The sequence below is a fragment of the Ammospiza nelsoni genome, chromosome 21, assembly GCF_027579445.1.
Source record: "Ammospiza nelsoni isolate bAmmNel1 chromosome 21, bAmmNel1.pri, whole genome shotgun sequence".
Lineage (NCBI taxonomy): Eukaryota > Metazoa > Chordata > Aves > Passeriformes > Passerellidae > Ammospiza > Ammospiza nelsoni.
The window spans coordinates 994604-1007284 of NC_080653.1; the positions used below are offsets into that span (position 1 = coordinate 994604).

The 12681-nt window shown below is 60.3% G+C and overlaps 1 protein-coding gene across 7 annotated transcripts in view; it reads right to left on the reverse strand.

Moving 5' to 3' along the window:
- The window catches only part of TSPOAP1 (TSPO associated protein 1), a 68055-nt gene extending 64770 nt beyond the window's left edge, over positions 1-3285 (reverse strand). For all 7 annotated transcript variants that reach the window (XM_059486814.1, XM_059486813.1, XM_059486811.1 and 4 more), the window contains exon 1: positions 3007-3285. In XM_059486814.1, the coding sequence (XP_059342797.1) occupies positions 3007-3285 (279 nt within the window). The remainder of the gene's footprint in view (positions 1-3006) is intronic.
- Between the last annotated feature and the right edge of the window lie 9396 nt (positions 3286-12681).

The window sequence follows — 12681 nt, forward strand, 5'->3', positions numbered from 1 at the left end:
CCAGGGCCAAAGCAGATCCTGCTGGAGCAGCAACCCCTGGGAGATGCAGGCAACTGAGCTCTTGTGGGAAGTGCTCTAAAATCCATCTGACAGCATTCTGGGAGCTTTCCAATTTCCAGACAGACTGTATCTGTGCCACTTTAACCCCATTCTTCCTACACAGACAATGTTTTTCTCCTCTGATATTCATTATTTGGATTGGGATCCCACCCCTGCAGTGCCTGGAGATTCTCAGCAGCAAAGTAATTTCTTATGTCTCATGTCCACACAGAAATTTTGGGAAGCAGGACCAGAGCAATTCCAAAGGCCCAGGAGGAAGGATACACTTGTGACAACCCCCCAGACAGCATTATCCAGTGGGGCTGTGGTGGGACACACTGCTCTGCTGAGGAGCCTGCAGTGCCTTGCAGGATGTAGGGACATGTGACAAATGGATGGAGAGATGTGAGCACAAACCTCAACAAGGAAAATTCCCCCCAGGCTGTGAAGAATATTTCTCTGTGGGATCCCAGCCCCTGGAGATATTCAACACTTGCCTGGTCAGGGCATGATCAGCCTCTTCCATCTCTGGAGCCTTCTAGGGGCTGGATGGGAGGCTCCAGGTGTGTCCCCTCATCCCACCTCCCAAACTCCAGAGTTCCTCTGCCATCTCCCAGACGGGAGAAGGGCAACAGCTCTCCACACTCTGCACTCAGGAGAGATGCAGGCAAGGACACCAAGATTAGCTTGACCTACAGACAGTCTTAATGCCTCTCTGAATGCCTTTCCACAGCCTGGCCCCCAGGGAATGGCTGAGCAGTGGTGCCAGAAGCTGGGACACACAGCAAGAGCTTCATCATAAAATCAACATCTTTAATCAACTCTGTCAGCGATGAGCCCTCAGGAGGCTCTTCCCCACACCAGGAGAGGACTCCCTGGAGGCAGCTGTCCTGTTGACACAGTGCAGCTCTGACATCCCAAGGACACACGTCCTAGAGGAAGCTCAGCTCTGGCAGCGCAACACACAGGGTGTGTCCCAGCCCGGCCAGGAGCAGCCAAGCTTTGGAAGGGAACTGTGCAAGCCTGAGTTGGCCCGAGCTCTAACAGAGCACCTTGTCCTGCAGTTGGAGGGTTGCTGCTCCACAGCCCAGCAGCACCAGCACTGGGGACAGCAGCACTGAGCTCCCTCCTGGGGCTGAACTGGAAGCCTTTCACATCCCTAAAGCCACCTGACTCCAGGAGAAACTGCTGGATTTTTTTTTCCAAGGAAAACACGAGGTAACCTTTCTGGATATCAACATCAATATTAAAGATGGTACTGCCATGGCACCACCAGCACCACCCCAATGACATCACAGTGCCACTGTGGCACTGCCATGATGCAGCAGAGTAACACCGGTCCCACAGCACCATCAGTCTGGCACCAGAGCACATCCCACCACCACCAGCACCACCAATCCCACCACAGTACATGGTTACCTGATGGTACTACTGTGGTGCTGCCAGAATGCCATGGCAAGGCTCCCACTCAGCCGGGAGCCTCCAGGATGGCAGGAAAACACTCGATGCAGCCCAAGGACAAAGGCAAACTGGATGGCAGGTGCTCAGCAGTCACCTCCATAGAGACCAATAGGGGGGACCCACTGCAGGGATCAGCAAGAACCAGTGCACTGCTCCCACCACACAGGTGCAGTTCAGCTGCTGGAGCACCCACAAACACCCCTCTGCACCAGCCACCTGCCCTCCTTCCAACCCCAGCCTTCCACTCGGGCTCCCACCAGGACAGAGCACCCACTCCCTCCCTTGCCAGCCGGCTCTCCCAAAGGAAAGTGTTCCAGGACACACTGGGCAGGGCTTGTGCCAAGCTGGTCTAGTGGAAGGTGGGCTGGAACGAGATGGCCTGTAAGGTCCCTTCCAACCCAAACCATTCCAGGATTCTCCGAAGACAGTAAGTCTGGCACAACTGACTGGACTCCTGGGATACAAAAGAGGGGTGGGAACAGAAATCCATCCCATTCTGCTGCCCCATATTTTGACTGTGGCGCTTTTGGCACAGCAGGGCTGGGGTCAGAGTCCGACCAAGGTTCAATGTGGTTTTTCCCTATTATCACAATAAACAGCCTTTCAGAAGAGACCCTTTACAAACTGGGCTGCAGTGAAATCATGTTCTCCCCCGGAGGGTTTCCAGGGGTGCCGTTCCTCCCAAGGCTGCTCCAGGCTGCTCTCCAGCTGGGCTCAGCAGCACAGCCCAGCCTTGCTCAAAACACCCCTGCTAAACCCCGAGCAGCACTGGGCAGCTCTTCTCCCCTGCGCTCAATAAGAAAAAGTCAAGAGCCATTTTCTCCCCTATTTTAAAAGCACCACAGAGCTCCCCCAGATTCCAGGAGACCCCAAGAAGATGGCTGATGTTCCCCATGGGAAAGGGTGGCAAACTGTCCTAAACAGGGTGAGCTGATGAACTTCTGTGACCCAGATCAAGGCGGTGAGATCCTGAGGAGGCCTTTTGGGCTGTTTTTAGGGAGATGCTGCAGGGCCGGGCATTGCACTGCCCGAGGTGCCTGAGTGCTCCTGCAGGGGCTGGTTCCTTCTGCAGTGGAGGTGCCCCAAGTCCTCCAGGGCTCCCCAGAGAGGAGAGGGGATGCTCTGGAAGAGGGCGGCACTGAATCATGTCCCTGACACTGTCTGCAGAGCCATTGATGCTGCCGGAACGGGTACATGCTGCAAGGATGGCTCAGCCTCGGCTGGTACAGGGCTGTGCCTGTTCCAGGTGGGCTCCGGCAAGACCCCGCACCAGCTCCAGCGTCCTCCAGGGCAGACGCAGCTGGAAATCCCTGCTGAAGGACAGCAAAGGCTCCTTTCTCTCCCGCGGGTGTGTGGCAGCGGCTGTGGCAGGTGCCGGCCCCACGGGGATGGGTTTGGGGATGGCTCAGCCGCAGCCCCGCTCTCCCAGTTCCCCGTCTCGTACCGAGGTGACATCCTTCCGCGTCTCCCCCAGGATGAGCAAACACAGCCCGACCCCCGCCTTACCTTGGGGGCTCTGTCTGTCCGCTCCATCGCTCGCAGCGGCCTGACGAGCTCCGGTGCGGAGTGAACCCGCTGGGCGTCCGGCGGAGGGACGCGGGGGGTTCCCGAGGACTCCTCCTGGGGCTGGGGTGCTCCGTCCTGCTCCGAGCCCAGGGACAGCCGGCAGCCGGCCGTGTCACCCCCCGCGCCTTCACGCGTGTCCAGGTCCGGGCGGGCGGAGGCGGCGGGGACCCCGCTGTGCCCCGGGGCCGCGCTGGGCACGCCGCGCTCCGGCTCCTGCATGGCTGGGGCAGCGCTGGGCTCACTCCGCTGCCCGGCACGTCGGGACACGGCATGGGATAAGCCGAGGGAAAGCCGAAGGCATCAGAGCGGCGGCGGGAGCAGCCCGGGCCGCGCTCCTCCGCGGCGAGACCGGGGTCGGGGGCGGCCGCGGCAGCAACATCCCCGCACCGGGGCTGGCTCCGTCCCGCACCGGGAATGGCTCCGTCCCCGCCCGGATCCGCGGCTCCCCGTGCGGAGGCTGCTCCCGCCGCCCTCAGGCCCCCGCCGCCCGCGGCCCCATGACGTAGCGGAGGGGCCGGGGGTGCTGCCAGCCCCTCGCCGCGGCCCCGGGCAGCCCCCGGCGCAGCCGCTGCCGAGTCATCAATACGGAGCCGGGCCGGGCACCGGGAGGGCCGCGCCGCGCCCCGGGCCGCCAATGGCGGCGGCTCCGCCCGTTTCCACGGCAACGCTGCGGAGCGGGGTCTGGTGCCTATTGATGAGGCGGCGGCGGGGGGGCAGCGGTGCTGAGCCGCATCCCCCCGCACCGCATCCCCGCACCGCATCCCCTGCACCGCATCCCCTGCCCCGCATCCCCTGCACCGCATCTCCCCCTGCCCCGCATCCCCCTGCCCCGCATCCCCCGCACCGCATCTCCCCCTGCCCCGCATCCCCCCGCACCGCATCCCCCGCACCGCATCCCCCGCACCGCATCCCCTGCACCGCATCCCCCCGCACCGCATCCCCGCACCGCATCCCCTGCACCGCATCCCCTGCCCCGCATCCCCCCGCACCGCATCCCCGCACCGCATCCCCGCACCGCATCCCCTGCACCGCATCCCCCCGCACCGCATCCCCGCACCGCATCCCCTGCACCGCATCCCCTGCACCGCATCCCCCCGCACCGCATCCCCGCACCGCATCCCCGCACCGCATCCCCTGCACCGCATCCCCTGCCCCGCATCCCCTGCACCGCATCTCCCCCTGCCCCGCATCTCCCGCACCGCATCTCCCCCTGCCCCGCATCCCCCCGCACCGCATCCCCCGCACCGCATCCCCTGCCCCGCATCCCCCCGCACCGCATCCCCCCTGCCCCGCATCCCCCTGCCCCGCATCCCCCGCACCGCATCCCCCGCACCGCATCCCCTGCACCGCATCCCCTGCACCGCATCCCCCGCACCGCATCCCCCCGCACCGCATCCCCTGCACCGCATCCCCTGCACCGCATCCCCTGCACCGCATCCCCCGCACCGCATCTCCCCCTGCACCGCATCCCCGCACCGCATCCCCTGCACCGCATCTCCCCCCACACCGCATCCCCTGCACCGCATCCCCTGCCCCGCATCCCCCGCACCGCATCCCCTGCACCGCATCCCCTGCCCCGCATCCCCCGCACCGCATCCCCTGCACCGCATCCCCTGCACCGCATCCCCTGCACCGCATCCCCTGCACCGGGGCCGGGGAGCCGCCGCCATGGGGGCTTGGGGACAGCAACGGCCCGAGCCCCTGCTCGGCTCTGCCCCAGGGCTGCTCAGCTCTGGCCCTGGACACCCGGCTCTGGCCAGGATACCTAGCTGTGCCCCAGAGATGCTCAGCTCTGACCCGGGAATGCTCAGCTCTACCCCAGGATGCCCTGTCCTTCCCCAGGGATGCCCATCTCTGCCTCGAGAATGCTCAGCTCTGCCCCAGGGTGCCTGATTTCCTGCAAGGATGCCCACCTCTGCCCCCGGCTGATGCCCAACTTTGCCCTGGGGATGCCCTCAGCTCTGCCCAGGATGCCTGGTTCTTTCCCAGGCTTGGCTTGCACACCTTTCTACAGGGTGAGCTAAACCTCAGAACCTCCCGGACACACCGTTCTGGAAACAACCCTCTTCTGAAAAGAGCTGGGACAAGTGGCAGAGCAGTGTGTGAGCAGGCAGGGAGAGGGTGGGTGATGTGATCCCTGGTGACAGGAGTTCACAGCATAACGCCACAGCCAAGCGGGCACCGCCATCCCCCCACACACGGAGCAGGCAGGCGTCTGCTCTGTCTCTCCCTGCCTCCTCCCTGCCGTGCTGTGTCTTTGATGGAGATCACATCATACATCAGGCTGCACAGTGCCAGTGATGCTCAGGGGAAAACCACTGGGCCACCCTGGGGGACATCTGTTTGGCCCTGTCCCCAGCCCCACTCAATGCCTGACCCACTGCAGAGCGAGGTTTGCTGATCCCAAAACCCAAGAGGGATTGGTGATCCCCAAACCCCTGAGCAGCTGGGAGAGGTCCTGCCTCCCCATGTCCTTGTATGTGGTAACAGCTCTCAGTGCCACTGCTGGTGGCTCCCTGCTGCAGCGTGGGTGGTGTTTGGCATCTCACACGTGCTGCTCCCTTTGTGGCAGTGGAGCCATCAGAGGAACCTGCCTGGGGCCACCTTCTCCAGAAGAGGTACCGGGGGGGGGGGGCCTTCTGTGCCCCTGTCAGACACCACTCTGTAGGCACCTCCTTTGAGCAGCCTCTCCAGCCCATCCAGATGAGCACGAGTCACCTCTTGAGCCCAACGCCACCAGCTGTGTGTCACATCTGCCTGAGCCCAGGCACATCGAGACAGTAAATTCACTGCAGACTGCCACGGGTGTAGGACCCACTTGGATGGGTCCTGTGTGTAGGGAGTTATCACTGGGTCTGGCAGGGTCTCTCTCACATCTGGGTGTGGCTACAAGGCACCTCTCACAGCGTGCAGGACTCTGCCATCCCACCTGAATCCTCTATCTCCAAGCCCGTTCGTAAGGGGTGTTTGTGTATGGTGGAGGGAAGCCCCAAGCTTGTAATGAGGAGAAAATGCAGCTAACAGACTAAAGGGAAGATTCCAGAAAACTGATCCCACCTTCCTCTGTCTTCTGGTAATCATGTACCCTGAAACCACCAGCTCATGTGGCTCCTTGTGCTGCAGGAACAGGTCAGGGTAGATCTCACCATCTCCCACCACTCAGATCCCCTCAGTTCCTGCCCATAGATGTTCCCCTTGGCAAGGTACCAGGCAGGCTCTGCAGGTGCTGAACCAGTGTGGAAGAACAGCCAGGCACAGCTCAGCTCCCCAGTGAGACAGAACGAGCAGGTTTCATTAGGCGGAGGCAGCAGCAGTGGGAGGAGAAATGCACCCTGATAAGATTTCCTGTGACTGTCAGCCTTCTCAGAACCCCCACTTGCTTTGTGCTTCCACTGCCCTGTGCTGCTCAGGCTCTGCCTGGCTCAGCTGGAGCATGCTGCCCCCACTGACCCTGAGCACCTTTCCCCTGTCCCACAGATGTGTGCCAGACCCACCTGGCTCCACGGCACTGCTGGGGCTGCTCTGGAGAAAGAGGGACCAGGGACCCCCAGGCACAAGTCTGGACCCACCACAGCCTTCAGGGAAAGCCCCAGTTAGGTGACATGAAGGACAGGGTGTCCTAACCCAAACTAACTCTAACCCCAACCCCACACCATTCCTGGGGAGAGGATATCTCCTGAGGCCCTGAGCTTGGGAAGCTGGAGATGATCTTTCACATCTTGGCCAGCCTACAGCTGGGTAAGTCCTTATTAAGTCTACTTTAAAAGGTTAGAGGAAAAATTTATCTGGGCTATTGAAAACTCGGTGGGTTATGAGGTCCCTGAGCTCCGAGTCACAAAGTTCTCATGAGGGCTACAGGGATGGGGTGCTCCAGGTCCCCTTGGTCCTCCAGGTTGCCCAGGTACCTGCTGTGGGGCTGTGCTCCCTGCAGAGGAGACCCAGAAAGATCCTTGAAACTCTCCAGGACAGGGGAAACCACAGGCTCAGGGAAAGGAGGTGATAATATAGAGGAAATTAAGAGCAACAGTGACACTGGAGAGCTCAAGATCAACAGCTCAAATGTGGGGAGATGACAAAGGGTCCCAGGAGAGCCCTCCAGCAGTTCCCACTGCTCTCCAAAGGCCTCCAGGGAGCCGGGTCTGTGCCTGGCCCTGCAGGGACAGGGATCCAGTGCATGGTGTCCCTGTGCTCTCCAGCAGACAGCAGCAAGGACAGGGCTGCTCCACAGTGAGCAGCAAAGGGGAACCCGGGTGTGATCCAGAACACTCAGCATCCTCAAACCCCAGGGGCCATCCCAGAACTGAGCAGGACAGTGCTAATGGGGTCCCTGGACAGCCCCAGACAAGATCAGATGAGCCAGGACAGGGACCCCAGCCAGGATCAGGAGGAGACAGAGCTAGAGCTGGAAATAAGGCTCCAGCAAAGGTGCGTCCAGCCAGGTGCAGGGCCAGACACAAACTGGTTGGTTTGGGCTCCAGCCAGCACATGTGACTGGAGACAGGATTCTTACAGTGATGATCCAGAGCCTGCTGAGGAGATCAGAGCCAACAGAGCTTTACTTACAAAAGCCCAGCCAAGGCCTGAAGAGCCAGGGCTGAGCCTCACTGAGGCTCCTGGCCCAGCACCTGCAGGCCCTACAGGCAGTTCTGTCCAGTGAGTGCCTGATGGGTCCTGCCCTGGTTTTGGGCATTCTAGCAGGGACTGGAGTGGACAGTGTGAGCTCTGCTGTGGTTTTGGCTGGGAAAGAAGCACAAGAATGAGCATGAGAGGCCAAGGCAGCCCTGAGGGAGGTCCCCAGGGTGTGGGGACAGTGACGTGTGTCAGCTCTCAGGGAGCTGAGGGGATTGGCAGGTGCCAACCCATTCCCACCCTCCTTCTGGCAGTGCCCTGGGAATGGCTGCAGCACATGATCATCCTGTCTCTGTTCATGAGCCATGCTGGTGGCTGCAGGGACATGCAGGGACACAAGTGGGCACCTGCTGTGCCAGCAGAGCCCTCCAGCTCCCACAACACTTCCTGAGCCTGAGGTCTGATGCGTCCTGGAGCAGCTCCAAGGAGGATGCACATGGCCCCATTCCCCCGATCCTGCCATGCCCAGCAGCACACGGACACTGGCAGGGAACTGGAGCAGCACTGGGATGGAACCCTTGTTAAAAATAACCTAGAAAAGGAATGTGCTGGGCTGGCCCTGCCAGGGTCCACAGTGAGCCCCAGCCCTGGCAGCTGCAGCGTGCTGTGGTGTGGCAACACCAGCTCAGGCTGGCACAGGGAGCCTGGCAAGAGCCTGGCTGGGCTCTGTTGGTCCCCACAGCCCTTCCAGAGCCATCCTGAGAGCTCTGGGATGGACACCCACACCCCCCTGCCCCCAGAGGGGTCTCAGCCCCAAACCCTGCCCTGCTTGGGGCATTCCTGGGGCAGCGAGGTCGTGTGAGGACTGGGAGCTCACCCCAACAGGGACAGGACCCGTTTCCTTGCAGAAACCTGCTAAAATGCCTTCAGGATGGAGGGAGGCCTTGAAAAAATTGAGGGTTTTATTTAAAAAAGCAGGAAAAAAGTAGCAGTTTCTGTTTTGCTGCTCTCAGCACGAACCACCTTTCCAATTGTCTCTCCTAGCAGTGACCACTGAGTAGTATCTGCAACCCCAACAGACCTTGGGCATGAAGATTGGATATTTATCCTTCCTAATACTTGAATGCACATTATTAGGAGGAAAATTTTCAAAGCTTTTGCATGTTAAAAATGTGAATTTGCTTTTCCCTCCCAGTGCTCACAAACTGAAAGCTGTTCAGGGCAGTCCGCAGTGGCTGCTTGGGGTTTTTTTTAGCCCTTTTTCGTTTTTACTGTTTAAAAAGTTGTCTCCTTGTGACCATGACGACAGTTTTGATTTGATTTTTTTTTTTCTTCCACATCCCCTTTGAACAGCCACAAAGCCAGGGAACCTGGGAAAGCTGGGACAGCAAGAAGTAAAACACCCCAGTCATTTCTGGACAGCTCAGTGAAAGAAAAATACCACAAACTCAGTAAACCCCACCAAATGATCCCGAGACCAGCATAGCAAGTTTTACAAAATGTAAAAACTTTCCAGTGGCATTTGCATTTAAAAAAAAAAAAAAAGTATTTTTAATATTTTTTCCTACTATTTTTAAATGCCGTCTTCCACAGGCAGGACACGGGGAGTCAAAGACAAAGGGACAATGCTTGAAGGAACATTGGGAGCTGACATTTGGGAAGAAGGCCCAAACCTCCTCTGTGGAAGGTGGGTTGGTTTTAGACCCCCAGGAAACAGGGGCAGGGACATGTGGATGGAAGGAGACTGGGATTGTAGGAGTTTTGGAGGTTTTGGCTCCACATGGCCTTGTGACCACGGCTGGGGCTGCCATGGGACACAGCAGCTGTGCTGGTGACCCTCAGGGGACTGAAGGAGACCATCTTGTGCCAATGGGCTGAGATTGGCCAGCCACCACCCCCAGCCACGGTGTCTCCCAGGCTCCCCAAAGCTCCAAATCCGGAATGACCCCACCGCACGTGGCCCTGGGCACAGCAAAGAGCTTCTCCCCAGTTCTCAGGAATTGCATTAAAAAATCCACAAGTCAATACCAAAAGAGTTTTATTTAGCAGCCCCTCACCCTGCTGAACCCAGCAATCACCAGGAACCCCACTCTGCCTCCCATGCTCCAGCCACTGCCCAGCTCTCCCCAGGGCTTCACCTCCTGGAAAATGAAGGTGGGGGGAAAAACGTGCTCGGGAGGCTTTGCTGCCTACCTGGCCTCTCAGTGCGAGGCTCATGCCAATGGGATGGCTCCTTCCAGTGCCACCCACGGGACACTGCGTTGGCCTCTCCCGCCCACGTGGCCATGCCAGTGTCAGGGGGACAAGTGGGGACAAGCAGAGCAGCCCCGGCGGGTGCTGGAGCTCTGGGTGGGTGCTGTGGGCCAGGCAGGGCCCGGCGGCGCTCGATGGGCTTGTGGCTCCGTGCTGCTCTGCGCTCTCTTCTCCGTAGCCCACAGTACACTCATCCATAAAGTAGGAAACACTACACCCTGCAGTGCTGTTTAGTAGTGCTTTCTACTTTATGGGTGACTGCACTGTCTCTCAGTCGCTGTCGGCGGCCGCTCTCCTCCGGCGTGCAGCTCCTTCCCCACACGTGGCCGTGCCACACCCCACGTGGCCATGGGCACCTCGGCCACAGACACGAATGGCAGCTCTGCTCCGGCCCCGGGACAGAGACCCTATGGCAGTGTCACCTTCTGGGAGCCATGCCGAGCATGGGGGACATCCTTATCCTGGGGGGAGATCCTGCCTTGGCCTCCCTTGTCCCCCCAAACCCCCCCGCCCAAGCACAGGGAAGAGCCTCACCTTTTACACATGGGTGAGACCCTACCTCATACTCCACAGCCCCACCTCGAGCCCTGTCCTGGGCACAGGGGACACCCTAAGTTTTTCCCCAAGGCAGGGAGGTCAGTTAATATCTCATCCTGGTCGAAGGGGACAGTTTTTACTCATTCTCAAAGGAAGGACCCCACATCAGACCCCATCTTGGTCACAGAGAACCCAAATGCCCTGTCCCTGCTTTTAATGCCTGGTCCACATTGCAAACACCATCACCCCCTCTCAAACCTCATCCTAGGCACAGAGGGTGCGTTTGCTTTGATCCCAGGGGGACACCTCCAGCTCCCATCGCATTCCCAGAGGACCCCTTGCCTTGTCCCATAGGGGAGATTCCACCTTGAGCTCCATTGCTGCCCTTCAGACCCCACCCCAGTCTCAGAGGACCCCCCATGTGGGGACACCAAGGGTGAGATCCCATCTCAAACTCCATCCTTGTCCCTCAAATCCCACCTGCATCACAGAGGGCCCAACCGTGCCATGTCCCCATGAGGGGACCCCACCTAAATGGCATCCTGGCCACAGAGGGCTCCCTGACCTTGTCCCCGTGGTGGTGAGCCCACGGCAAACGCCATCTGCGTGACAGAGACTGCCTGCAGTGCCTCGTCCCTATGGCAGAGATCCATGGCAATGGGTCCCTCTTGAAATGTCGTCATGGGGACCCTCCTTGCTCTCCCATCCTTTACTGAAGTCCCCTTTGTCCCATCCCTGCCCAGAGGTCACAGGAGCTCACTGTCCTGCTGCTCTGCCTGGGCCCCCCTCACCCCATCTGCCGGACACACGGAGATCCTTCGGATGTCCCCGCTGCCCTCTGGGGTCACCCCCATGTCCCCACCATTGAGACCACCCAGCCCCAAGAGCCTCACCTGCCATACCAGCCTCCGCGTCCACCCAGTCCTGTCCTGGCTGCCACCAAAATCCCCGTGGCTGCCACTTCTGCTTTGGACACTTCCCGCTCTGCCCGCCTCTGCCCAGCATGGCACCTCCTCCCCTGCCACCCACTGTGCCCCCTTACCTGTCATGGGCCCCGGCCCCCCGTGCCCCGCTGGCGGTGGCACCAGGGCCTCCGGGCACCCCGTGCCGCCCCCGGGCCCGGCTCCGTTACCGGCTGGGTGCGGGCGGCTCTCGCCGGGCGTGGGTGACCCCCGCGGGTGCCGGTGGCCCGCACCGGGCGCGGAGGTGAGCGCCAGGCGCTGGTGGCCCAGGGCAGGTGTTGGTGGCCCAGGGCAGACGCTGGTGGCCCGTGCCGGGTGCCGCTGCCGGGGTCGCGGGGTGCTCATGGGGCGCTGCCTGGGGAGCAATGGGCCCCCGTGGGGCGCGGGGCTGCTTTTAACCCCATCCTGCCCACGTGGCCCCGCACAGGAAGAGCCGCGGCTGCAGAGCAGATAACGGTGCCGCTCCCACCCAGCGCCGCCCCGCAGCCCAACCGCAGCCGGCCCAGCACCGGGCCAGGAAGCACCAGCCGGTTACGCTCTCGTGGGCTTTGCTGCTGACAGCGACAAACATGTTTGTACAAAAAAAAAAAAAAAAAAAAAAAAAAAAAAAAAAAAAAAGAAAAAAAAGAAAGAAAGGGGGGAAAAAAAAGAGGTGTTTGCACAGGGTGACAGTAACTGAATCCACCTCCCACGGCTGCTCGGCTGCGCTGTGGCCCCTCGCCCCATCCCAGTGGTGGGACCTGCACGGGGGCAGTTCCTGCCCATGGAGGGTCCCCGTGCAGGGGCTGCAGGATTCAGGGGCTGCCTGGTCAGTGGGGTGAAGCAGTGGGGACACAGAGGCCAGCGAGTCACATCCCCAAGCCTTGCTTTAGGAAACGCGTGGCGCAAGCGGCTTCCTGCAGCCTCCCACCCCCGGGGCTCGGCAGCACCAAACTTCCCCCGGCCCGGGCAGCTGCAGCGACCAACAGGGATGTGAGGCCCGGGAAGAAAACTGAAAGCTGGGTTTGGAGGTTGGCACATCCAGGTCCCAATGGCCCCGGTGACGGCACTGGGATGGTGCTGGGACACAGAGCAGGTGGATTTTGCACAGCTAGCACCACCCCATCTCAGCACCAGGGTAAGCCCACCACTAAACTAGATTGAAACCTACAGGCTAAATCCCCAAAAGTGACCATAAATGGGGCTATGTCTGTCCCTGCACTGGTTTTCATGTGCCTCTGCCAAAGGCTTCTTTTTAGGCCAATGCAATTCACTCTCAACATTGATAATCTGGACAGAAATGTATTTTAAAACT